Below are 27,396 nucleotides of genomic sequence, written 5' to 3'. Positions count from 1 at the left end.
AAACAGGTTAGCTTGTTTTCATCAACATTACAAAATTTATGCTAAAAACAAAAGGGGGCGATCATCCCTCCCCAGTTTCCCCTAAGTATTAACTCACCTCCCAGGGCAGCCAATAAACCCTGGCAGTTTAACTCCATATTTGGACCAAAAACATATGTACTATGTATTTTGTTTGTTACAAGTGAATTTTGTAACAAATAATTATAAGCAATCCTTGCTGGATTCCTGTATGGTATTCGTAATTTCTCTTTGTCGTTTTTTGGGTAGTACAGTATGTATCTCTGTCTGCCTTTTGTCTCAGCTGGGTGTTTTTCGAGTAGATTAGAACAATCCTTGGGTTTGGAATAGCTTTATGTATTACATTTTTGCTTACTTAATATATAGTTAGTTTTTTTAGCATTAGAAAAAGACTACGCAATCTTGACATAACGTGTCTCTCTGGTTCACCAGTCTTTAATGGTTTCCATTCGAAGCAACATCAGGCTTAATCCAATTGAAAAGTAAAACCGTGACTAATTTGATTGTGGTTTTCTATAAAAGGTTGACAATGGCTTAGGCCCCTGGGTATTAGTTTGTGATTTGAGAGTTCTCAATTGTTGTATTCTTGTGTGGAGTGTACGTTAAAATTCAATTAGATTAAGCACTTGCATGAGATGTGAATGTGTCATTCTGGTTCATTGAATCCACAAACACCAGTCCGCCATGCCCTTATTATTTACTCTAGATCTATATCTGTTAAATGTTATATTTGTTATGTAATATTAAATTGTACAACGGGACTTAACCGCGTATTTAAGTTTTTAGATTTACCTCCGACGTTTCGAGGACGGCGTTGTCCTCGTGGTCTCGGAGAAATTCCCTATAGGAGTTCTGGGAAATTTCCTATAAGTTAAATTGTGATAAGTACAAAAAATGTTTTTTAAATAATAAAACAGATATTTATGTAAATATTTTCTTGTTTATTTTCTTGGTCTTCCCGCCACCTTTTTGCCTGCCGCCTGCTTGTTCTTGCCGCCGAACGACAGTGATTGTTCTGTAAAAATTAAGACCACGTTTACAAAATTGCAACACACATATTAGTATGACCTAAAACTAATCTTTGTTATTTACAAGCAATTGACGAAGAACCTAGGACCAGAGAACCCGTGTCGGGTTTAGGAATGACTAATACTGAAGTGTTGCGGTGCTGGTCGCGGCATAGTACTTTGCATAGTATAAATAAAAATGATAAAGTGAGCGGCAACTTAAGGTGGTTCGCTTTCCATACAAAAAACAATTGCGTTTTACTCGTCCGCTCCCACGGCTCATATATGAGCCAGAACGCTTATGGTGACGTCACATCGTGGGATTTGACAGGTTAAGCCATTACACATTATTATTACATAAATATGTGCGCATCTATCTACTTTCGAATATTCGTTTGCGCTAAATTGATAGTAAAACACGCCAACGTTATTTTGGTGTTATATAGATAAAAAATATACCTACCGTTTTTTGCGTGGTTTATGTATAAAACAAATTGTTACTATAAACTTACCGGGCGGCGCAATTTTGAGGGAAATGTCGTAGGTCTTGCTCTTCGGCCTCTTGGCGGCCGGCTCCAGCTTCTCGGGGGTCTCCGTCGGTGTGACCGTGTCCTGCGTGGCCGCCCAGCCGTCCTGCAATCACGATACTATTATTACAATTTAAGTAAATTACAGAAAAATAAAAAGAAAACATAATTATAACTAAAGAAGAGTAGATTATACAGGGTGCTTCCTGTAACAGGAGTAATAAATTAAACTAAAGGCTCAGCGACTTTTAAAAATTATGAATCCTTTAGACTTCCTCTTTTTCATACAAAATAAATATTGCCTTCAATGTATGCTGACATCAGTGTGTTTGACGTTGCTTGTCACGCTTTAAACATAACAAAGTTTGCAATACATTGCGTCTTAGAATAAACTTTAAAGTGTAATAAAAATCAAAACATGAGTTATTTTCAAAAGTTGCTGAACAAATGTTGGTCAGTTTGAGGAGTACAGCCTACAGTTTAATTTATTGCTCCTGTTACAGGAAGCACCCTGTAGAAGAGGTGGTGCCTAAGAAAAAATCCGGGCCCTCGAGTATAACAGCCGAACTAGATAGCGATACGGCATAATCATACCATTATGCAGTAATGTAGAAGTGTGCAGATAATGATGAAAGACGCGTTTAACCACCCAGAATGGGCCAACACTAGAGCACAGATCATATAATACTAGTACAGATACCCAATCCCATACTAAAAACGCGCACCGTCCTAAGTAGCAAATACTTGTAGGCAATTTTTTAGTTCACAGTAACAAACTAGATGGCGCACGGAGCCCCACGGAGCTAATAAAACTCTTACGACAAACATGCGTTGAAATGGCGTCAAAACACCTCTCGCGCGACATCTGTTGTAGCTTTCACGCACTAAACCTACACATCACATTCATTTTTAAGGTCAATCATTACTAGATGGCGTTTCAGCCATCGGCGACAAAATTGAAATTTATTTACATATCATAATTTACGATTATGAAATCAATTTGACTTTTTAATTTTTTTGTTAATTTTTTTGTATTGTAAATAGAAGTTTGAATGGGTACCTACTTTAGTGAAGGCGTCAAAGTTTCGTTACAAATCACAGGTCGTATTCTTATCGCTTACCTTGCTTCGGCAAATCGGCACGACAAGCGTTCGGGTAAACCAGCATAACTGTGACTTTGAGATACACAATAATAATGCATAATCAAAGAGGACTCTTATGCTGGTTTGAAGGTATCTAGTAGGTACCTATGCTTCACATTAGGGCAGAAAGAACACGGCATTGCGGTATGATCTGTTTTAATAAAATAATTCTTGGAGCTAAGCGTTGCATTGCCGCGTGCCGTCCACATGGCCTTGAGAGGCCCAAAGCCCAAGGTCGCGCCGACGAAACAATCTATTTTTAACGTCCGTTAAATAAAATCGAAAGTAATAACTTGAAAAAATATGCGCATATTAAAATCTAAATTTATATGTGACGTTATCTATGAAAATGGATCTTATTGTCGATGGCGCTTACGCCATTATTGACGATGTTCAGATATAAATAAAAGGCCACGCGACGCCGTGCGGCGTAAGCGCCATCGACAATAAGGTCCCTTTTCATAGATAATGCCCCATATTAGTACCTAGAGATATAGATATAATACTACGCGGTATTTTCTTAGATTTATTATGAAATAAAAAACCGGCCAAGTGCGAGTCGGACTCGCGCACGGAGGGTTCCGCACCATAAACAAATATCGAGTCGAGCCAAAACAAGCAAAAAAACGGTCACCCATCCAAGTACTGACCCCGCCCGACGTTGCTTAACTTCGGTCAAAAATCACGTTTGTTGTATGGGAGCCCCACTTAAATCTTTATTTTATTCTATTTTTAGTATTTGTTGTTATAGCGGCAACAGAAATACATCATCTGTGAAAATTTCAACTGTCTAGCTATCACGGTTCGTGAGATACAGCCTGGTGACACAGTGACAGACGGACGGACGGACGGACGGACGGACAGCGGAGTCTTAGTAATAGGGTCCCGTTTTTACCCTTTGGGTACGGAACCCTAAAAAGACCATGTATATAGGAAAGGAAGGAGTAGGTATTTTGTAAGGATCACAGATCATATGTGACGTTATCCATGAAAAGGGACCTTATTGTCGATGGCGCCTACATCGTTATCAACGATGCTCTGGTATAAATACAATGCCGCGCCACGCCGTGCGTCGTAAGCGCCATCGACAATAAGGTCCCTTTTCATAGATAATGCCCCATAAAATACTAGTACATACATAGTACATGCAGATACCCAATCCGCCAATCCCATACTAAAAAAGCGCACCGTCCTAAGTAGCATATGTGACGTTATCTATGAAAAGGGACCTTATTGTCGATGGCGCTTACGCCGTTATTAACGATGCTCTGATATAAATACAATGCCGCGCGACGCTGTGCGGCGTAAGCGCCATCGACAATAAGGTCCCTTTTCATAGATAATGCCCCATATATGTACGTTGCTTTGCGTGTTTTACATTCTATTTCGTAATATTGCAATAAAAAATGTGTGTAACGTTTTTTTTGCCATGCTTTTAAATTAATAAATAAACTAATTGTATTTCCGATTTATTCATTTTTTTATTTAGCTACTAAAAGTTTTGTAGCTTATTCGCTACGGCTATCATGAGTTGACATTTGACGTTTAGGTACGCTAGCGACTGCATGAAGTCGATCGCAGTCTATCTCGCTCGCACTCGCATTGATGTATTGGTGCGATCGAGTTATCGAGTTCACGCAGTCGGTGGCGTAAAAGACAAATGTCAATTAATGGTAGCCGTACTTGTCCTATCATGTACAGTCAGCAGCAATAGTTGCTAAGCGGGCGAGGTGTTCAAAATAATCTTGACGCGACTTTATTGTTAAGTGAATAAGAGCGCGTCAAGGTAATTATGAACGCCTCGCCCGCTTAGCAACTTCTGCTGCTGACTGTACCTAAGAAAACATATATACAAAACGGATTAGTTATTAAAAATGTTACTCGAGCGCGCCAGCTATTGATAGTGTCAGTCGCGCACCAAGTCTCGGAAATAAAAAAGAGGAGTGAAAATAATAAGGGTATGCCGGTTTCCATGGTCAGGGTGTTTAACCCGTAAGTAGCAGGTCCACAACGTTACAAAAAAAGTGACCTTGAATTACCTACTCGATCGATTTTTTTATATTGAAAATAAAGTGTAATTTATTTATATAATGAGACAGATATTTGTTCTTGAGTTATGGATATTTTCTATGTATTTAAGTATTAATTGTATATTACACATTTGTATCGTTAGTCAACTTGTGTAAGAATGTCCCTATAATATTTATTTATTTATTAAACATTTATTTCATGTTAAAAATTTACATTCTCGTACAAACGGCAGTAACACGATTTATTTTGTAGTATTTTAAAATACAAAAAGGAAATATTTGCACTAAAAACAAATATTTACAGCCGGGCTGGCCACGATACGAGGGGTGTTCAAAATATTCTCGGTATGAGAATGAAAACAAACAAGTACGAAAAGTTTGATATTTTTATTTTTCAATATACTCCCCCCCTATGTTCATACCCTTAAAAGATCGATCAATTATTTTTTTTAATCCCTCGTAAAAATATTTTTTATCTTTCGTGTAAAAATGCTCCTCCACTGCCGCCTTCAATGCTTCATCGTCAGAAAATTTATTTCCACGCAGATCCTTTTTAAGATTGGGGAGCAAAAAGAAGTCGCTGGGGGCTAAGTCCGGACTATACGGTGGGTGAGTAACAGTTTTAAACCCACATTCAACAATAGCTGCCTTGGCAATATGAGCAGTATGGACGGGGGCGTTGTCATGCAGAAGCAGAATACCTTTGGTTAACTTTCCTCGCCTCTTTTCTTTAATTACATCCTTTAATTGACGTAGAATGTTAGCGTAGTACTGTCCTGTGATATTTACACCTTTTTCTTTATAATCGATTAGTAATACTCCTTCACAATCCCAAAATATCGTGGCCATGACCTTGCCAGCTGAAGGGATGACCTTGAACTTCTTGGGATGAGCTGAACCCTTAATGTGCCACTGCATGGACTCTTGTTTACTCTCTGGATCATAATGATGAACCCAGGTTTCATCTCCAGTAACTATTCTTTGCAGCACCTCATCAGGATTTTCACCGCACAGGTCAATAAAATCGGAACAACAAGCTACACGCATGTCTTTTTGAAGCCGAGTCAGCATTCGCGGAACCCATCTTGCACTTACTTTTGAGATATTAAGATGATCATGTACGGTACCAATAGAGAGATTGGTTACTTGTGCTATAGATTTTACCTTCACTCGACCATCTTCCAATATAAGTTTTTCCACTTTATCAATATTTTCTTGTGAAGTAGCTACTACAGGCCGGCCAGGTCTAGGGTCATCTTCAATACTCTCCCTTCCGCGTTTAAACTCGCTTGACCACTTTTGAATGGTAGATAAAGAAGGAGCAGACTCACGGTAAACACAATCCATTTCCTCTTTTATGGTTTTTTGATTTTTATCCTGTTTTGTCAAGAATTTTATCACGCATCGATGTTCTAATTTAGTTAACATTGTCAATTCGCACATGATGTTCATGTTTGTTCAGCAATTGCAGAAAAACAAAAGACTATCTCGGTTCGAATTATACTTTTTTTTAATGTCAATGAATAAACCTTAGCGGCCAGTAACGAAAGAAATTTTAGAAGAGGTCGTAAGATATCAATACCGAGAATATTTTGAACGCCCCTCGTAGGCACGACAGTATCTCGCGGCGAGATATATTGCCCGTCCCTCTTTTATTAACATGGTTAGAACTGTTAGGCTGCGGTCGTACTGCAGACGCCGCACGCAGCCGACAACGTCACGTCGCACGCAGCGTCTGAATGGTGTTGGCGGGGGGACGCCGCACGCAGCGAGCGAAAACGACCACTCCCGAGCATTCTCGAACACACCATTCAGAGGGCCTACCGCGAACCACGTTCGACGTGTTACCTCCCTGTCACACTTACGTACGAATTTACAAGTGCGACAGAGAGGCAACACGTCGAACGTGGTTCGCGGTAGGCGCTCTGACGCTGCGTGCGACGTGACGTTGTCGGCTGCGTGCGGCGTCTGCAGTACGACCGCAGCCTTAGAAGTTTCAAACCGTGCATGCTGTCCCTGTCGCTACTATTAGAAAGAAGAAGAGGACGGCACGAATGACTGTGGCGTTCAGCGTTCACGCCTATGTACCTAGTTGTATGGTAGTTTTCGTAAGCACACAGACGCACCTTACAATTAGTACTTAATCCGAGTGTGCGTGTGCACGTCGCTGTGCGGCCTTGAGACGCTGGAGCGATTGAGGACATAAGTACTCGTATTAAATTAAAAATAAATACAAACCTATAGATATAACACACCGTATTGTCAATTTAAGTTTGCAAACGCGCACCGTATTCAGTTTAGAAGCGAAACATCGACTTTTGACCAGTCATGGCGGTCATGACCTTGCATTGGAAATACGAACACCTAGGTATTTTTTTCAAGGATAACTCGCATGTCACACCGTGGCCAGTCCATGACCAAATCATGACCACCCCCATACTTCCCGTCGTAGTCATGAGTGCAGTCATTGTCGGAGTTTGTCCGTCAACAAAAATTCGACTAGGCAGGCCCCGCGACCCGCGAACACCGAATATTGCAAATTTTGGGCTCTTTTACTCACATTAAGTTGTAATTCGAGTGACAGAGATAGTTGCATGAGTCATACCAAGCATATTTTATTAGTGTTATTTTAAACATCAAACTTCTATTAGATTATGTAATTAAAAGAACACTTGCATAGTCTGTGTTATCAAAATCGCTGTCAATTTAGTTTGTTCTACCTCATGAAGTTTACAGACTTCGATTTTCGCGGTTTAAGCCGATCATCGTTTACAACAAGGAAATTAATAAACTGTAGACCTCGCGAGCATAGCTTAAAACTGAATAAAAAATATATGGGTACGCCGTTTAGAATTATTTAGAAAAACTAAATTAACAAAAAGTTTAATAAAAGATTGGAAAAATGAAACGAATACGTTTAACCCGTGCTTTGCACAAATAATAATACATAATACAATAATATAAGTGTAAAAATTTACAAAAAGTTAGCAGCGCACTTTACTGGGGTTCGAACTTGGAACCTCCATGCATCAAAGCAACTGTTTGCTAACTGCGCCATGATAGCACTTAGCCAATTTGACGAAATTTGGCTACTTATTTTCGAGTAAAACCTACATACATATCTAAATACCGCCTATACCATTACAACATTTCTACATTTTTGCCAAGCACTGTAAATATATCTCAAAAAGAAAAGAAATGCTCTTATAATATTGATACGACTACATATTTGTTTCCGCAATTTTGAAATAATCACATTGAAAAAAAAAACTATTTTATCCTAGAATCTGGTCACAAAATTTGATGAGAATCGGTTGAGAATTAAACCGAGGAGAACGTTCTCCTCAAACGAAATTTGGCCCGAGTTAAAACGGAGACCTTCGCAAACGCGTCGGTCAATAAAGGAGTAAAATGTGCGTTTGACTTGGACATCAAGCGAAATAAAAACTTGCATTGTGTTTAAAAACAAAGCATTCATTTCTTTTGAAAAACATCGGCTTACGAGTTTTTTTAATTTATATTTTAACGTCAGGCCTACTTTAAAAAAAATAGGTACTCATTTAGAGTAGGCATGTTTATTGACCGATCTATTTTTTTTACATTATATACTAAATTTCGTAATTCATAACTCAAATGTAATTATTCTAAATCAAACTCCACATATTAGAACCGTGGTGGCTCCATCTAGTGACAATATTCAATATTACTTCGACAGCTCCACATAACTGTCCTGCGCTGTTGTTCATAACGTAGTCAGTCGCGTTATAATTGTGATTTCAAATTTTGAAAATGAATGCATTGAATTCGTGTTGTTATTAATGTTTGTATTTCATTTATAATGTTTTTAATTTATGACACTTTAAATGTCTCTTAATACATCTTAATCTGTAAGATAAAAATTTCGTTATCGCCGATTGTGACATATAGCGCCATCTATGATATCGATTTAAAAAGAATTATACGGCCTTCGGAATGGGAGGGCATGACTAGAGGTAGCCCTTGGCTCCTTGTAAGTCCACTTATCGCCTTACAAGAGCTCATAACCGTACATTGTCTTATACTAACCATACAATAAATAACGTATAATTTAGCTCTCAATATGAATACCTTGACACTGGCTAAATTGTCCCACTGGACAGAAGATATTTTATTTAAAAAAAAACGAAAATTACAGAGTTTAATAGGATTGACTCTTTACTGTTCACGGCGTCCCAGTGCACCGCGCCGCACAGTTTGTGACCCCTGGACTTCACTATTTGTCGTGCTCCATGTATCCCTGTCTCTCCCTATTAACCTAAAGCCGCGTCTCGATATCGCGCGGCGGCCGCGCGAGCAATGTTCGACCGCGGCAAACCTGTATTTTGGCTCGCGAGCCAAGTTCGGCGCCATCTTGAACTACAGCGCGGCGGCCTCGCGCGGCGGCCTCGCGCGGCGGCCTCGCGCGGCGGCCTCGCGCGGCAGGCGAGCCGACGAATCCGACGATCGACCAGTTTGTACTCGGGAACCATGGACGTACGTCGTCGTGCAGCTGCCGCTTTTATAATGATTTATCATATTATTCACAAGAAACCTAAACGGAAAGTTCGATGGTGGATGAAAAAGATGTTTATGAATAGAATACTACATGGTGGTGTGAGACTTATGGAAGACATGAGATATTAAGTTGATGTTACATTACAAAATTTCACAAGAATGAGATCAGAAGATTACGAACTTTTAAAAGCATTAATTCCATGCATCACTTCTTAATAATCTGTTGCGATAATCACTACATTTACTATTCCATAGAAACTGTTTAGTTCCGTATAATTCAATTAAAGTACGACACTTTTCATTATCCATGTCTGCTGCCGCGCTCGCGAGCCAACTGAAATATGTACACATCCGTCCCAACTGCGCGCAAACATTCCTTTGCCGCGCCGAAACACCGACAATGAATGGTTCGTCGCGAGCCGCGTTCGAGCGAGCGAATGATCGAGTTGGCTCGCGAGCCAGCCCGGTATCGATTGCGCCCGGCTGCCTCGCGAGCCAATGTTCGATAGCTTGCCGCGCAATATGGAGACGGGGCTTAAGTCCCTAAGTCACAACAAGTTGACACGCTGCCCTATCCTCGATATAACGCAGTGTAGAACTAGTGTCCTACCTCCGGGTCCTCGATCTCTGGCGCTATGGGCAGGAAGTGCAGCATGCCCTCGTCCTCGCCTCCTCGTCGGAGCTGCAGAACTAGTGTCCTACCTCCGGGTCCTCGATCTCTGGCGCTATGGGCAGGAAGTGCAGCATGCCCTCGTCCTCGCCTCCTCGTCGGAGCTGCAGAACTAGTGTCCTACCTCCGGGTCCTCGATCTCTGGCGCTATGGGCAGGAAGTGCAGCATGCCCTCGTCCTCGCCTCCTCGTCGGAGCTGCAGAACTAGTGTCCTACCTCCGGGTCCTCGATCTCTGGCGCTATGGGCAGGAAGTGCAGCATGCCCTCGTCCTCGCCTCCTCGTCGGAGCTGCAGAACTAGTGTCCTACCTCCGGGTCCTCGATCTCTGGCGCTATGGGCAGGAAGTGCAGCATGCCCTCGTCCTCGCCTCCTCGTCGGAGCTGCAGAACTAGTGTCCTACCTCCGGGTCCTCGATCTCTGGCGCTATGGGCAGGAAGTGCAGCATGCCCTCGTCCTCGCCTCCTCGTCGGAGCTGCAGAACTAGTGTCCTACCTCCGGGTCCTCGATCTCTGGCGCTATGGGCAGGAAGTGCAGCATGCCCTCGTCCTCGCCTCCTCGTCGGAGCTGCAGAACTAGTGTCCTACCTCCGGGTCCTCGATCTCTGGCGCTATGGGCAGGAAGTGCAGCATGCCCTCGTCCTCGCCTCCTCGTCGGAGCTGCAGAACTAGTGTCCTACCTCCGGGTCCTCGATCTCTGGCGCTATGGGCAGGAAGTGCAGCATGCCCTCGTCCTCGCCTCCTCGTCGGAGCTGCAGAACTAGTGTCCTACCTCCGGGTCCTCGATCTCTGGCGCTATGGGCAGGAAGTGCAGCATGCCCTCGTCCTCGCCTCCTCGTCGGAGCTGCAGAACTAGTGTCCTACCTCCGGGTCCTCGATCTCTGGCGCTATGGGCAGGAAGTGCAGCATGCCCTCGTCCTCGCCTCCTCGTCGGAGCTGCAGAACTAGTGTCCTACCTCCGGGTCCTCGATCTCTGGCGCTATGGGCAGGAAGTGCAGCATGCCCTCGTCCTCGCCTCCTCGTCGGAGCTGCAGAACTAGTGTCCTACCTCCGGGTCCTCGATCTCTGGCGCTATGGGCAGGAAGTGCAGCATGCCCTCGTCCTCGCCTCCTCGTCGGAGCTGCAGAACTAGTGTCCTACCTCCGGGTCCTCGATCTCTGGCGCTATGGGCAGGAAGTGCAGCATGCCCTCGTCCTCGCCTCCTCGTCGGAGCTGCAGAACTAGTGTCCTACCTCCGGGTCCTCGATCTCTGGCGCTATGGGCAGGAAGTGCAGCATGCCCTCGTCCTCGCCTCCTCGTCGGAGCTGCAGAACTAGTGTCCTACCTCCGGGTCCTCGATCTCTGGCGCTATGGGCAGGAAGTGCAGCATGCCCTCGTCCTCGCCTCCTCGTCGGAGCTGCAGAACTAGTGTCCTACCTCCGGGTCCTCGATCTCTGGCGCTATGGGCAGGAAGTGCAGCATGCCCTCGTCCTCGCCTCCTCGTCGGAGCTGCAGAACTAGTGTCCTACCTCCGGGTCCTCGATCTCTGGCGCTATGGGCAGGAAGTGCAGCATGCCCTCGTCCTCGCCTCCTCGTCGGAGCTGCAGAACTAGTGTCCTACCTCCGGGTCCTCGATCTCTGGCGCTATGGGCAGGAAGTGCAGCATGCCCTCGTCCTCGCCTCCTCGTCGGAGCTGCAGAACTAGTGTCCTACCTCCGGGTCCTCGATCTCTGGCGCTATGGGCAGGAAGTGCAGCATGCCCTCGTCCTCGCCTCCTCGTCGGAGCTGCAGAACTAGTGTCCTACCTCCGGGTCCTCGATCTCTGGCGCTATGGGCAGGAAGTGCAGCATGCCCTCGTCCTCGCCTCCTCGTCGGAGCTGCAGAACTAGTGTCCTACCTCCGGGTCCTCGATCTCTGGCGCTATGGGCAGGAAGTGCAGCATGCCCTCGTCCTCGCCTCCTCGTCGGAGCTGCAGAACTAGTGTCCTACCTCCGGGTCCTCGATCTCTGGCGCTATGGGCAGGAAGTGCAGCATGCCCTCGTCCTCGCCTCCTCGTCGGAGCTGCAGAACTAGTGTCCTACCTCCGGGTCCTCGATCTCTGGCGCTATGGGCAGGAAGTGCAGCATGCCCTCGTCCTCGCCTCCTCGTCGGAGCTGCAGAACTAGTGTCCTACCTCCGGGTCCTCGATCTCTGGCGCTATGGGCAGGAAGTGCAGCATGCCCTCGTCCTCGCCTCCTCGTCGGAGCTGCAGAACTAGTGTCCTACCTCCGGGTCCTCGATCTCTGGCGCTATGGGCAGGAAGTGCAGCATGCCCTCGTCCTCGCCTCCTCGTCGGAGCTGCAGAACTAGTGTCCTACCTCCGGGTCCTCGATCTCTGGCGCTATGGGCAGGAAGTGCAGCATGCCCTCGTCCTCGCCCTCCTCGTCGGAGCTGCAGAACGCCGCCACTGCCTCGCACGTCGTCACGTCCACCTGCACGGTAACACAGAGAGAAATAAATAAATAATAGTACAGTATAATAAATAAATAATAGTACAGAAGATTCACTCTCCAACAAAATGCGTCTATTACGACGTAGGCCGCTAGGTGGCGCCAAGCGCGAGCAGGCGCCCGTTCCGTAGCGGTGCGCGGCAACTACTATGGCTAGACACCAGAATTGGCGTGGGCCGCATGTACTTGTAAAGTGTCACTCAATAGAACTTGCTATGTAAACAAACCGCCATACTAAAATTGACACTGAATGTCAAATTACTAGTAACTTTTGTTTACATTGTTAGCGAGTTCTATTGAATGACACTTTAGGTAAGAAATCGCAGAGTGAGCCACGCCTGACAGAAAACAATGGCGCGCAGTGCTCACACATTCAAGTTGAAATGGCAATATAAAATAAAAGTTATAAAACAGATCAGTAACCTATCTTATACCTTTTAACAAAAAATTCTTGTATATATCTATATTTCGGGGATACGATACGACGGATAACAATTTCGATGAAATTTGATAAGGCCCCCATAGGGTTTTCGGGGGCGAAAAATCGATCTAGCTAGGTCTTATCTCTAGGAAAACGCGCATTATTGAGATGTTTTCCGATCAAAGCTAGGTCTTCTACTTGGCGTTCACCACCTCAGACAGTCATTATTACTTCAAAATATAATACGCCAACTCCTTACATAAACGTTGTCGTTAGGTACCTCAAAATCATTACTATAGCTGGTCAAGCAGATCTTGTCAGTAGAAAAGGGCGGCAAATTTGAAAAAAGAAAAACCGGCCAAGTGCGAGTCGGACTCGCGCACGGAGGGTTCCGCACCATCAACAAAAAATAGAGCAAAAAAATCGTGTTTATTGTATATCTAAGGGGGGCTAGATATTTATTTTATTTTTAGTATTTGTTGTTATAGCGGCAACAGAGATACATCATTTGTGAAAATTTCAACTGTCTAGAATCTATCGCGGTTCATGAGATACAGCCTGGTGACTAGGGCTTCCAAATACCGGACTTCTCACAATACCGGTATTAATACCGATACTGTCTTCATCAATCCCGGGATCCCGGTATTGGATATGAATCGCTTAAAATATATAGTTTTATTAAAAAGGGGAATTAGAAAGGCTCACTGGAATACCAGATATGTCCTAAAAGCTATTACAACAATAAACAATCAATGCCGCCGTCTGCAATAATTTTATCCAATTTGTTGACTTCACCTCACCAGTCACATTTGTAGTCCAACTTAACCAACCAGACAACATTTCTTCAAATTTCCGTCAAAATTGGTTTGCCATTATTACAGTTATCCTTGCTCTTTCGTTTTATTTTTTGATAAAGTTATAAGAACTAATTATGTTAATGTTAATATCACTATCATCATATTCATCACTCACATAACATCAGGATTCATCCACCACCAACCACCAAATATTTATCTGACGCATGGCAACGATCTTGTTTCAATAATAAAATGAGGGTTAGAGACCAGTTAGAGTTAGACCAAGTAAAGTTTGCAACGATTTTGATAGCGTACGCAGTGCAAGTGTTATTTGTACGGCACAATTTCATAGAATTTTGACGTTTAAAATAACACTTGCAATGCGCGTGCTATCAAAATCGTTGCAGACATTTCTTGGTCTAACTCTAGATGCGTCTGACGTTTAGTAAGCTTTTTGAATTTTTTGATACAGCCGAATATATTGGATTTAAAGGGTTTATACTGCGTATTTCCCTCATTTTTAGGGTTCCGTAGCCAAATGGCAAAAAACGGAACCCTTATAGATTCGTCATGTCTGTCTGTCTGTCCGTCCGTATGTCACAGCCACTTTTCTCCGAAACTATAAGAACTATACTGTTGAAACTTGGTAAGTAGATGTATTCTGTGAACCGCATTAAGATTTTCACACAAAAATAGAAAAAAAAACAATAATTTTTTTGGGGTTCCCCATACTTCGAACTGAAACTCAAATTTTTTTTTTTCATCAAACCCATACGTGTGGGGTATCTATGGATAGGTCTTCAAAAATGATATTGAGGTTTCTAATATCATTTTTTTCTAAACTGAATAGTTTGCGCGAGAGACACTTCCAAAGTGGTAAAATGTGTGTCCCCCCCCCACTGTAACTTCTAAAATAAGAGAATGATAAAACTAAAAAAAATATATGATGTACATTACCATGCAAACTTCCACCGAAAATTGGTTTGAACGAGATCTAGTAAGTAGTTTTTTTTTATACGTCATAAATCGCCTAAATACGGAACCCTTCATGGGCGAGTCCGACTCGCACTTGGCCGCTTTTTTACTGACAAGATTTGCTTGACCACTATACCTCAACGACTTACCTCAAAGTCCACATGAGGTATGAGGAGATGGATTAACCGGTTAAACCTGGAGTTGCCATGGTTACCAGTACAATTCGACACTGGGTTAGCGGTGTTAGTGGCCCTAAAAAACATAATATCGCGCCAACTTCTCAACAACTGTATTGGTTTACACATTGGTTTATGAATTATGTATAGACACCGTTTGTTCCCAAATAAACATTCATCTTACGAATGTTGTCGTTAGGTACCTCAAAATCAATTAAATTAAATCTTCTCGGGGCAGAGGTGTAGGGTTGGAGCCGGTCTACCTAGCTTTATTTGACGTTCATAAGCGCATTGTAATTATGCCTACTTGAATAAACTATCTTTTATCTTTATCTTATCTTTATCTTATCTTATCATTTCTACCTCAACGAGTTACCTCAAAGTCCTCGTCGTGTCCGCTCTCGGCCGCCTGGTCGACGGAGCGGTCCTCGTCGGCCACGTCGAACTCGCTCTCCCTCTCCTCGTACTCCACGTTCTCGTCCAGCTCCTTGAAGTCGGGCGCGAACGCCGACCAATTCTCGACCTGATTCTGCGCCCAGATCGATACGACACCTGAAACAAGTTTAATTTACTTAACCTTTATTACACAAAAGAAGAATCTAACAGTACTTCCTTCCTCGCGTTGTCCCGGCATTTTGCCACGGCTCATGGGAGCCTGGGGCCCGCTTGGCAACTAATCCCAGTAATTGGCGTGGGCACTAGTTTTACGAAAGCGACTGCCATCTGACTTTCCAACCCAGAGGGTAAACTAGGCCCGTATTGGGATTAGTCCGGTTTCCTCACGATGTTTTCCTTCACCGAAAAGCGACTGGTAAATATCAAATGATATTTCGTACATAAGTTCCGAAAAACTCATTGGTACGAGCCGGGGTTCGAACCCGCGACCTCCGGATTGCAAGTCGCACGCTCTTACCGCTAGGACACCAGCGCTTTACGCAATTTTATGAAAAGGTGGAATTAATGCCGTAAGGCATTCTCAACGAGTCAACCTTAATGCTAAACCCCACATGAATACTATGATTGCATGATGGAATTTTTTGCGATTTATCCAAGGCGTTCGATTGTGTTGATCAATGATCACGCGTTAGTTGAACATAGCAATCATGGTGTCATGTCAAAGTGTCTTGGGTGTTCTACAATCATATACACTAGCCTAAACAAAATGTGTTAATGTTGTTTGGTATAGAATTGTAGACCAATAGAAAATTTTCGTTAATTTGGAAAATGAGTGTACACCAGGGATCTATATTGTACGACACATCACGTTGCCAACACAGCAACAATCTTTGCATAATAATACAATGATGATGTATATGGGACCTGTACTTGTGTATATTTCGACAAAGCAAGGATTTTAAAAACCCCGAAACATTAGAACTTCTTTATAATGCATATGTCCGATCAAATTTAGAATACGCTAGTACAGTCTGGTGTCCTCATTTTAATGTACATATTGAGACAATTGAAAAGATTCAGAATAAATTTATTAAAACATTGAAATATAAATTTTGGGATTATGATAGTACACACATTGAATCTCTTTGTAAGCGTCGTGAAATCAAATGGGTTAATTGATTCACCTAATCTCCTCTCAAGAATATCATATATGTAGATGTCCAAATCGGCGTACTCGTTCTGTAGGCTTATTTGCTACCCCGTTATGTCGTACAGCGTATGCAAGGAATAGGTTCCTAATCAGAGCTTGTAAAAATTATAATGAAAAATACATTGATCATGATATAAATCACATGTCTTTTCAACAGTTTGTTACTGCGATTAATAAAAAAAATGAAAAAAAAAAATAGACATAAATTTTAAGGTTTTAGGATATTCTCTGTTTCTGTTATGTACATAATATAATATGTAATGCGTTAATTTAAAAATAATATGCGTTGTTAATAATAATATGTGTAACCTAAAAGTTAAGTCCTTTCTGAGCAAACATAAATGTCATTAGTTATAAGTGGACACTGTTTCGGCTATGTATTGTCTAAATTAATTTTCTCCAATATGCTCGGAAATGTTCACCTTATTGTAGCAAAAATAGTACCGGAAGTACTTCTTTATTGTCAAACTCTAATTTAAAAAAATAAAACTATCGCTGTCCTGTTCTAGCGGACGGGAAGTAAAAAAACACTACAGTAATAACTTATTACTGTAGTGTTTTTTACTTTTTAAAAATAAAAAACGCAAACAGCCAATTATTATAGCCGCGGGCCGCGTCTACACGACCCGATCAGCTATCATTTCAAGCTATAGGATAGAGTGAGATAGTAATATAAACGACCTTACATGTCTCGTTCTTACAAGACCGTTGTGCTCGTGTATGATCGTGCGAATACTGCTTAATAAAATCAAAGAATATATTTTTTTTTTTTAAGGATCTCATCCGTGTTCATAAAGCTTATATTGCACAATTATAGTTTGACATAGACAGAGAGAATCATACTATCTTTGTCTTACACCAGTACTAGAACCCAAAAGAAAAGGATGAGTATAGTTATTTTTGTTCTTATTTACTGACAATTTGCTTTGACCAACTATATTTTCAATGAACGAATATAGAATGGTACTGAATTGAATGGCAGAATAAGTTTGTGCCTTTAACTTTTAAAAATAACGAGGGAAATTGTTTTTGACGTTTTTGATGTGAAGTTTCGATTTGAGTGATGCTCGATGCTTAAATAATTATTATTTTACTTTATTTCCTCGCATGTTTTGGAGAAAAGCACTATATATGCCTCGGCAGGAATAGCAATTCGTGGATTCGTCTTCTTTGTCGGACTCCGCTACGCGTCGTCCGACAAAATCGAAACTCATCCACGAATTGCCCTTTCCCGGCCTCTGCAATAATGTACTATATCTTGTTGTACTATTTTGCCTGTTTGTTTCCCAAGTTTAAATAAAATAAAATAAAAAATATACCTATTTTGGACAAATAAATGTTTTTGACGGTTTTTAGGGTTCCGTACCCAAAGGGTAAAAACGGGACCCTATTACTAAGACTCCGCTGTCCGTCCGTCCGTCTGTCACCAGGCTGTATCTCACGAACCGTGATAGCTAGACAGTTGAAATTTTCACAGATGATGTATTTCTGTTGCCGCTATAACAACAAATACTAAAAACAGAATAAAATAAAGATTTAACTGGGGCTCCCACACAACAAACGTGATTTTTGACCGAAGTTAAGCAACGTCGGGCGGGGTCAGTACTTGGACGGGTGACCGTTTTTTTGCTTGCTTTTTGTTGATGGTGCGGAACCCTCCGTGCGCGAGTCCGGCTCGCACCTGGCCGGTTTTTTTGACATTTTTAACACTCTTCTAGTACCTATTTAGGTACTTGGTTGTAGTTTCCCTCTTTTATGGTATGTATTTTGTAATCTGTGTCTGAATTGTGTGTTGCCACTCGTTTAGTCTTAGTTTAGATGTAGATTAGTTTTAAGTCAGGTACCCACTGAAAATCAGCGTCATGGCTCGCCGTGGCATTATGCTGAGTGGGGATCCTGTTTAGCATCTAAGTTGTTTGTGTTACTTGTATTGTGTGTTACTTGTACCTGATGCCACTGACAATCCAACCTCTAGACTGAGCTTAGGCCAATTATTTCATGAAACCGATGCTGCCAAAAATACGGGGGTGCGGGGGGACGAGGTGAGCGAATCCCGTGCCGTGATTGGTCCGTTCAAAGACACGGACCAATCACGGCACGGGATTGACTTTAAGATGGAGTAACGCTACCGTATGTGTGGCAGAGGGGGTAGCGCGACTATGCTATGTCTAGAGGTTGGATTGTCTGTGCCTGATGCTAAATAAATGTATTTCTTCTTCTTCTTCTTCTATTTAGTTACCTGCAAAAAAGGGTCCTAATTATTCTATTTGGCACCTGAGCGCGGGCTAGTCCAACGCTCAAAAAACCAGTGTAGGTGCGCTCTCCGATAACGCGCCTTCGTTACGCATCTCGATGACACATTTTAGACTGGTTCTGTAGCGTTCGACTCGCCGGCACTCAGTAACCGAAGTACCGATTTTTTATGCAGGTGGTTGTGGCACGTGGCACGAGCGGTTTTACTGAACAATAGACAATAGGATTAGCCTTCGGGCTCTATTAGAAAGCTACAAACTATACCTGCACTGATACTAGCTATGATGGGTCGGATGGGGTGCCAGACTACGTCGAGCAGCAGCTCGCCCTTGGTCCCGTGCAGGATCTTGACGAGGTTGCCGATGCTCTTCTCCCAGATGTAGAGCGCGTGCTGGCGCGCCGAGCCCGCGCAGATGTACTCCCCGTCGCCCGAGAAACAGCATTTCTTCCACGTCGTCCTGGGGACAGTAGGGAACAAACTTAGTAGTGGCAAAAAAAGAGGAAATCTCTTTTTAGGGTTCCGTAGCCAAATGGCAAAAAACGGAACCCTTATAGATTCGTCATGTCTGTCTGTCCGTCCGTATGTCACAGCCACTTTTCTCCGAAACTATAAGAACTGTTGTAACTTGGTAAGTAGATGTATTCTGTGAACCGCATTAAGATTTTCACACAAAAATAGAAAAAAAAAACAATAAATTTTTGGGGTTCCCCATACTTCGAACTGAAACTCAAAAATTTTTTTTTCATCAAACCCATACGTGTGTGGTATCTATGGATAGGTCTTCAAAAATGATATTGAGGTTTCTAATATCATTTTTTTCTAAACTGAATAGTTTGCGCGAGAGACACTTCCAAAGTGGTAAAATGTGTGTCCCCCCCCGTAACTTCTAAAATAAGAGAATGATAAAACTAAAAAAAATATATGATGGTATACCATGTAAACTTCCACCGAAAATTGGTTTGAACGAGATCTAGTAAGTAGTTTTTTTTTTATACGTCATAAATCGCCTAAATACGGAACCCTTCATGGGCGAGTCCGACTCGCACTTGGCCGCTTTTTTTTTGTAATACTACAAAATTCACCAAGAGCTTGTTGACTTAATAGGGATATTGAAGTAGTAGGTAGTAATCACTTTATTGTTGTACACTACACAACACGAGTTTACACAAAATTGTTTGGGCCCGCGCCGCGGTATTTCCGTAATTCCGGACCGACCGATTACCTTCAATTCAAAACCTTAAGACCCACAACGCCTTTTTGCAACCCTTCTGATACTGCAGATGTTAACGTGCGACGGTAATTGCTTACCAAGGCGATTCGTCTGCTCGTTTGCCTCCTATATCATAAAAAACTTTTGTACTTACTTGTTGACAAGATCCTGTAGTTTCTGTATGGGCTCTGGTTCGCCGTTGACGCCGCTCTTGACGACCGTGGTCGTGTCGTACACGCGGATCACGCGGTCCGAGGTGTTCACCAGGAAACAACTGCAATATACGACCAAGTTTAACATCGAAAGTCTAATCTAAGGTACCTAATTCTCAACAAACTGAAATAGATAAATCATACACTAAAGAAAAAGTCCACCGATCCAACTCTCAACAGTCTCAACTCTGTATTATTATAAACTAGCGACCCGCCCCGGCTTCGCACGGGTTAACAAATAATACATAAACCTTCCTCTTGAATCACTCTATCTATTAAAAAAACCGCATCAAAATCCGTTGCGTAGTTTTAAAGATCTAAGCATACATAGGGAGAGACAGACAGCGGGAAGCGACTTTGTTTTATACTATGTAGAAGTGTGCAAAAGGCATACCTAAATGAACACATCATGAGTGCGAAAGAGGCCGACTACAAATGAATAAACGTCACTAATTTTTAGCCTCATTAGGACCTCTTGTATGTACCAAAACGCAAGGTCAGTGGAATGGAAAATACGAAAAGCTGTAATCAGTCTCATTAATTAAAACATAAGTAGGTACTAATAGCTAGAACCGTGAGCCATAGGAAGTTAATATAATAGTGATTTTACTTTTAATTACAATAAAAACCACTCACTCTCCCCTCCTAGCGAACTCTATGCTCTTTATCCCCGTTGTGCTGGAGGTGCCGACGGTGATCTTGAAACTCGCCTTTATTGCCAGCGTCTGAGAGTGCAATATCAGGATCTTGCCTTTGGTGTTGCCCGTGTACACGTAGTCGCCGCGCCGGTCGAACGATGCTATCACGTTTATGTCACCCTGAGAGTGACATATATGTACAGTTCAGAGCTAAGAAAACTGGTTACTTTGGTATAGCAAATTGTAGATTTTCATCCCACTTGCATAAGGCCCGTTACACACTATCGCACAGCACCGCGACGAGAAAGAGATATCTGTTTCACTTATGGCCCTTATGGGTGCGACGCACCAACATCGCGGTGTGGTTCGATAGTGTGTTACCACATTAAAACGCTAACGCTAACGGCTAACGCCAAATTGTAGTTTTTATAATGTTTTTTTTACACTTTTTAATCCAATGCCATGAACACAAACTAAACTATACATTTGCAAGGGCAGACTCCAACCAAAACCGTAAAAGGTAGAAGTTGGCTCGATAGAACAAATCACGAAAGCATGTCGTACCTATTTTCATTAATTTTCAGTTGTACATATTTCGTTAACCTGCATATCATAGCAGTATAATTTTAATATAATAGTACATTTGAATGCAAGTGTGAAAAGTGTGTTATTATTTACGAGTCCCGAGATAGAGACTTTCACGCGTACATTGAACGACGTTTTTTAATACATTTGCGAAAAAATCACAATAAAACAAATATTAGTTACATGAGTACTTACAGTTACAGTTACGAATTTTCGCTTGAACTGGAATGATATTGTATATTATATATCATTCAGCACTATAAACTACGTTCAGCTAGGCGTGTCTCGCTCCGCGATCTCGTCGCTTTACTACAGCTAGCTAAAAGTACATCCGTTCGACCCCCATTTTGGGGCAAGCCATAAGCCGCGCGTGGCGCTGTCGCCACCTAGCGGCCATATCTGTGCTGATAGTAACAGACGCGTTTTGTTAGAGAGTGAGTCTTCTGTACTTAGTACTATTATTTATTCTGTGGTTCAACATTGCAAAAATCACATTAACTCATTTCATACAAAAACACTCTTAAAGTTGCAATTTAAGTTCATTATTTTGATACAACTAAATTTTAAGTGAAAATAGCGGGCGCCGGTATGGCGACTATGGCGCCGGTTTTACTTTTTAATTTTTCATTTTTTCTGTTAACGACAGCCAACGCGGCAATGATAGTTTTCACTGAGTGAGCAAAATCGCATTTTGCTCACTGTTTTTAAGTAGCAAAGTACCCTTGTTCGAGCTGCTGAGGTGAAAACTTAATTGTTGGTATATCTTAAGAAAACATGAGTGAATAGGTAAGTGATGAAGAAGGAATACATTTTTCAGGTTCTCTAATATGTTCTCACTGCTGAGGTGAAAAGTTTTGTGAACTACACGAGATCAAAGTTATTTACACCTCGTGCGCTTTTGAGTCCCTTACTACGCTCAAGATTCTAAATTAGATTCACTCGCTACGCTCGTGAATCTAGTATAGAATCTTTCGCTTGCACGGGACTCAAAATAAGCACTCGAAGAAATATCAAACTTTGATCTCTTGTTGTACAAATAACCATTTCCATACAGCCAAATTATAAAAAATTTTTTTAGTGAAATATCGTAACATTAATAATTAATAATTTTAGTGTAATATCATAACATTTTATACATATAATAACAAATAAATATTTACTTTATATCGTGTTACAATACTTTTTGTACGTATTAATATGTCTAATGTCAAAATAAAAAAATATTTATAAAGTTTTTAACCATCCAAACTTTTTGGTGTGGACGTATCGATTATGGTCAGAATTAAATAAATAAAAAATTGAAAAGTAAAAAGCACTAGTTCGCAAAAACACAACTTTGCGAACGCTAAACCGCTACGTAAAAATAGCACTTTTTGAGCAACTGTATTAAAATAGTTATTTACAGTACATATGGGGATACTTTTCCGCACATAACTATTTCGATACAAGTGCGAAAAAGAGGAAATTCGAAACGAGTGGCGATAAATTAAAACACGACCGAAGGGAGTGTTATAAATCGACACGAGTTGCGTATTACCTATTCGCACGTGTATCGAACAACGTTTTACAGTACATATGGCATACGAAAAGTGCTATTTTACGCACTAGTGTACTGTAAAATATATAGTTAACGATATGGCCAAGGGATCTGATGAGCAACATGTTAAATATAAGTATAAAACTCAGGCATAGAGTAATAGTCGAGTTTTTTTTCATTGGTCCACAAGCTCAACGAAAAGTAAAATGTCTTACATCTTCATCAATGGGCAGTATGTTGTGATCCCCGTCCGTGTCGACCAGCAGCGCCGCATGCCGCATGGGGCACACGAGGAACCTCTTGTCGTTGCGCGGATCGAACTGTACTCGCACTACGGCGGTTGGGAAGCGGTAGCGCTGCTCGCACTCGCCTGTGAGGATGTCCCAGATGCAAACGTTGTGGTCTGTTGAGGCCGATAGAAGCTGGAATAGAACATTTATTTATTTATTTTTTATTTTAGTTATTTATTACACAAAAGTTACAACTTTTTTGTTAAGGACAAAGCTCCACAAAACTACATTTGTTTGACTGTGGAGTCGCATTATTCTATACTTAAATAAATTTATGTTATAAGTAATAGGCTTACATTGGGAGTTATAATACTAGGTAATGTCATGAATACTCTATAGGGCAACACATTCCCCTATAGTGTATTCAAGAGATACATTTTAAGACTCTTTTTTAATCTACTTTTTTTGGGTTCTTTTACAATATATTTTCTCTCTCTGCACCAATTGAAGGTATCTCTGTTTGGCCCTATGGTTGACTGGTAGAGAATGCCATTTGGCATTAAGTCCGCCATTTGTACATTGTTGTATATATTTTGTGCAATAAAGTATAAATAAATAAATAAAATAAATAATTATCATGAAGAGAAGGGTACTTTTTAGAATGAATAATTAAGCGATTGTTTTTTTAATAATATTTATTCAATTTTATTCGGATACGTCGGGGGAAAAAATGCGATTTACGCCAAATGTCCGGGTTTTTGAAGTCTATGTCCAAGTTCGGCGAACTTAGACTTAGAGATTGCAGCCTTAGATAGAGATCTTTATTTGCATACTACAGTGTTGGCCGAAAGTTAATGTGAATAGAAAATGTTGGCCATTAACCATTATAAATTGAACCTTAAACCGTATCGGACGATTATAGTTTACGATTCAATTTATAATGGTTAATGGCCAGCATTTTCAATTTGCATTAACTTTCGGCCAACACTGGCATACTATAGTACCTACATGGACCCTGGAAAGGGTGTAGCAAAATAGGTAGTTCACAATATCACAGTTTGCTTATTATTACTACTGACTTATACTTAGGCCCTATATTACTTATACATTTTCTAAATTGCTCAATCTTGTTATTGGTTAATCAACATCAACATCAACATTTATTCAGCAAATAGGCCACAAGGGCACTTTTACACGTCAACATGGAATTTACATACAGCAAAAAAAAAAAACACATCAACAATTATAAAATACAACTAAGCCGCAAATATCAAATCAAACTAAAGTATTACATAGAGATGTATAAAGTCTCTAAATGTCGAATTACAAAAAAGGCTATAACATATAAAATATAATATAACAATAGTATTGAAAAAAGAAACACAAAGATACAAAAACTATAATCTAAAATTATTTAGAGATGTAAATGTCTCTAAGTGTCATCATAACTAAAAGATTACAATATATAGTAGTTAATCAAATTATCCTTTGAGATGTATAGGGTCTCCAAGAGTCAAAATCCTGTATACCTAATTAAAACATTCATTAAGAAAATGATAATAAAAATAAAATAGCACACGAGAACCGAATGAGGTGTGTCCATGTAATTATCCTCAAAAATAAAATTACCCAATATAATAGCTCGTGTTAGCTTAAATAGACCAGTCAAACAGCACCCGTTCACGAGTATGACGCGTATCTCAGCCATCGCCTCTCTTAACCTTCATTCGGGAAAGTGGCGACCCGATCAACAACGCCACCGTAAGCAAAGACTTTTAAGCGAGCATGACATATTCAAGCTGCCGGGCCATATTAATATTTAAATTGTAATAACGTACAGCTGTGAGACACAGCATTTTGTTCTTGTATGTTACATAAAAAACGGTATATCGTCACATAATTACTAAGCTAAATGCCCTATATTAACTTAGAGATGTATTATAGGTCTCTAAGTGTCCGAATCATTAAAAATATAAGTATGTACAAACAAATTAAAAATAAAAATAAAATTTAAACTTAGAGATGTATAAGGTCTCCAAGTGTCAAAAACTAAAATTAAATTAAGCAATATAAACAATGAATCGAGAACATGATGGTCTCATGTGTCAATTTTACTGGACACTAGCATGATTAATTCACAATGAAAAGAAAAAAAAAAGAAAAACAATACATATGGCTTAAATGCATCTCTATCATCTATAAAATCATTTACAGTATAGTACGCCTTACTCAACAAGGAGCGCTGAATGTGTGACTTAAATTTGTTAAATGGTAAATTCGCTAGATCAGTGGGAACTTTGTTATAAAAACGTGTACAGTTCCCGACGAAAGATGTACTAACCTTACGGAGGCGGTGGGCGGGCACAGCAAGTTTATGTTTGTTTCTAGTGTTATAGTTATGGATATAACTGTTAAGCTTGAATTCGTGGACGTTTTTCCGAAGATACATAATAATCCGGCACTGGTACTGTTCAGTAATGATATATTAATGAAATAAGCATTGACTGGAAAGAGGCAATATCAGTTGTTACAACTGCCTTCATCATTGACTCATGTCAAGTGACAAAGTCTGCAGCTATATGTCTGTTTATGTATCCACCTGATGGAGCCTGTGTTGCACATTAAATAAGAAAAACCGGCCAAGTGCGAGTCAGACTCGAATTCCAAGGGTTCCATACATTAAGTCCGACTCACGCTTGACTGCACATTTCTAATAGGTTTTCCTGTCATCTATAGCTAAAGAACTATTTTGAATATATTTTTCAAAATTTTAAACCCAGTAGTTTCGGAGATAAAGACAGACAGATAGACGCACAAGTGATCCTATAAGGGTTCCGTTTTTTCCTTTTGAGGTACGGAACCCTAAAAATGAAATAATAACCATACCCCGCAACGGAGCTAGCAAAACCGTAGCATATGACAGTTTTGTGTCAGGGTTGGCGATTATGATGAAACATTTTGCTTTAACTTTATTGTATGTAAGATTAATAAAATTGATCGAGAACCTTGTTGACCCTCTTCCGATATAACCCGGTTCAATTTACTGTCAAATAATATAAATTAACAGGTCAATGTCAATATTAGATGCGTCTCAATGTATCTGTTATTTTGTTTATAAAATCACGTTTTTTTTCGCATTTATTTCAAATATTAACATGGAATTTTTATTGCTTGATAATATTGGTGCGTTTGAAAACAAAGAAAATATATTTTTTGTACTTTAGTTTATGCGTAGTAGTGATAACCCTGACGTACAACTGCTACAGATTTGCTAGCTCGGTTGCGAGGTATGATAATAACTAACCTTTCTACAATTTCGGGACCAACTAAGACTGCAAACGGGATACACATGTGCGGATATTGACTTTGCAATTCCTCGGGTAAGGAAGTCCCAAATAAAGATCCTCCCATCGTTGCACCCCACTGCCAACAGGGTACCTCGACGGTTAAACGCGCAGGTCGCCGCCAGAGATATCGAGTCAAGAGACCCATCAAACTCCTGAAAAATACAAATGTTTTAGTTAAACAAGTTTACTATAATAAAGGCAAGATTAAGGTTAGTTTTGCTATTGAATTAGGTTGGCTGAAATTACCAGCATAGGAACTATATTCATTTTTATCTGCGACTTGTGAGCATATAAAAGAAACAATCTATAATCGTAAGTCAACATGACAAACTTTGATACTGGTTGGGTTTTGTCAAAATAAATTATACCTAGTAATAGAAATCTTTTAATTATATTACTCAAGTGCTTACCTCGGGATAATTTTGTCCAAAAGATTCTGGAAATAAATTGAAATGTGATTAAAAATAACAATAACAAGTAAGACACAAACACCGGAACACCATATTTAAGTTTACTTACCAAGTAACTCTAAATTCATGGCTGTGTAATGGTTTGTAAATTGATTGTTAGATTTGTGTTATTTAATATAATTATACTATAATGATAAAACTCATTTACTTATACTTAAAACTATTTTTATTATTGAAACGACGCTGGTTCTACCATGTTCGCGTCTATTTTCAATTTTGACATTTAGTTGACAGCTGCGAAAAGAGTTTGATGGGGAAAGTTTAAGATACCTTTAAAACTGCTACTAAGCATATATTTGTGATTAAGGCTATATGGACGGCCGGACGCGCATGTTCGGTCCGCAACACAGACTGAAAACGATGCGGCTATGTGTTAGAGTGAGACAGAGAAATATTGCAATGTAAGGCAGATGGCTTCAGATGTAAGATGGCGCTGTCATGTGCAGTGAAAATTGCTCTAACACACCACATTAAGGTCACGGTACGCACCGATATCTCTTTCTCGCTCTCACTTATGGAAGCGGTGCCACAGAATAAGTAATAGTAG

General features: G+C 40.8%; 1 protein-coding gene across 1 annotated transcript; it reads right to left on the bottom strand.

The window, feature by feature from the left end:
• Positions 1–952: 952 nt before the first annotated feature.
• On the bottom strand, positions 953–27,052 carry LOC134652171 (retinoblastoma-binding protein 5 homolog). Its single transcript, XM_063507335.1, has 11 exons — positions 26,899–27,052; positions 26,790–26,815; positions 26,337–26,531; positions 23,018–23,224; positions 20,679–20,860; positions 19,985–20,104; positions 18,884–19,077; positions 15,137–15,312; positions 12,260–12,373; positions 1,538–1,658; positions 953–1,033 (listed from the first exon to the last, which is right to left on the bottom strand). The coding sequence occupies exons 1-11, from the start codon at positions 26,915–26,917 to the stop codon at positions 960–962; spliced, it is 1,428 nt and encodes a 475-aa protein (XP_063363405.1). The 5' UTR covers positions 26,918–27,052; the 3' UTR covers positions 953–959.
• Positions 27,053–27,396: the final 344 nt, after the last annotated feature.

This window comes from Cydia amplana, chromosome 1 (genome assembly GCF_948474715.1).
Source record: "Cydia amplana chromosome 1, ilCydAmpl1.1, whole genome shotgun sequence".
Classification (NCBI taxonomy): Eukaryota; Metazoa; Arthropoda; class Insecta; order Lepidoptera; family Tortricidae; genus Cydia; species Cydia amplana.
Note: the sequence above shows the minus strand (reverse complement) of the source record. Positions and strands in the feature narration are given on the sequence as shown.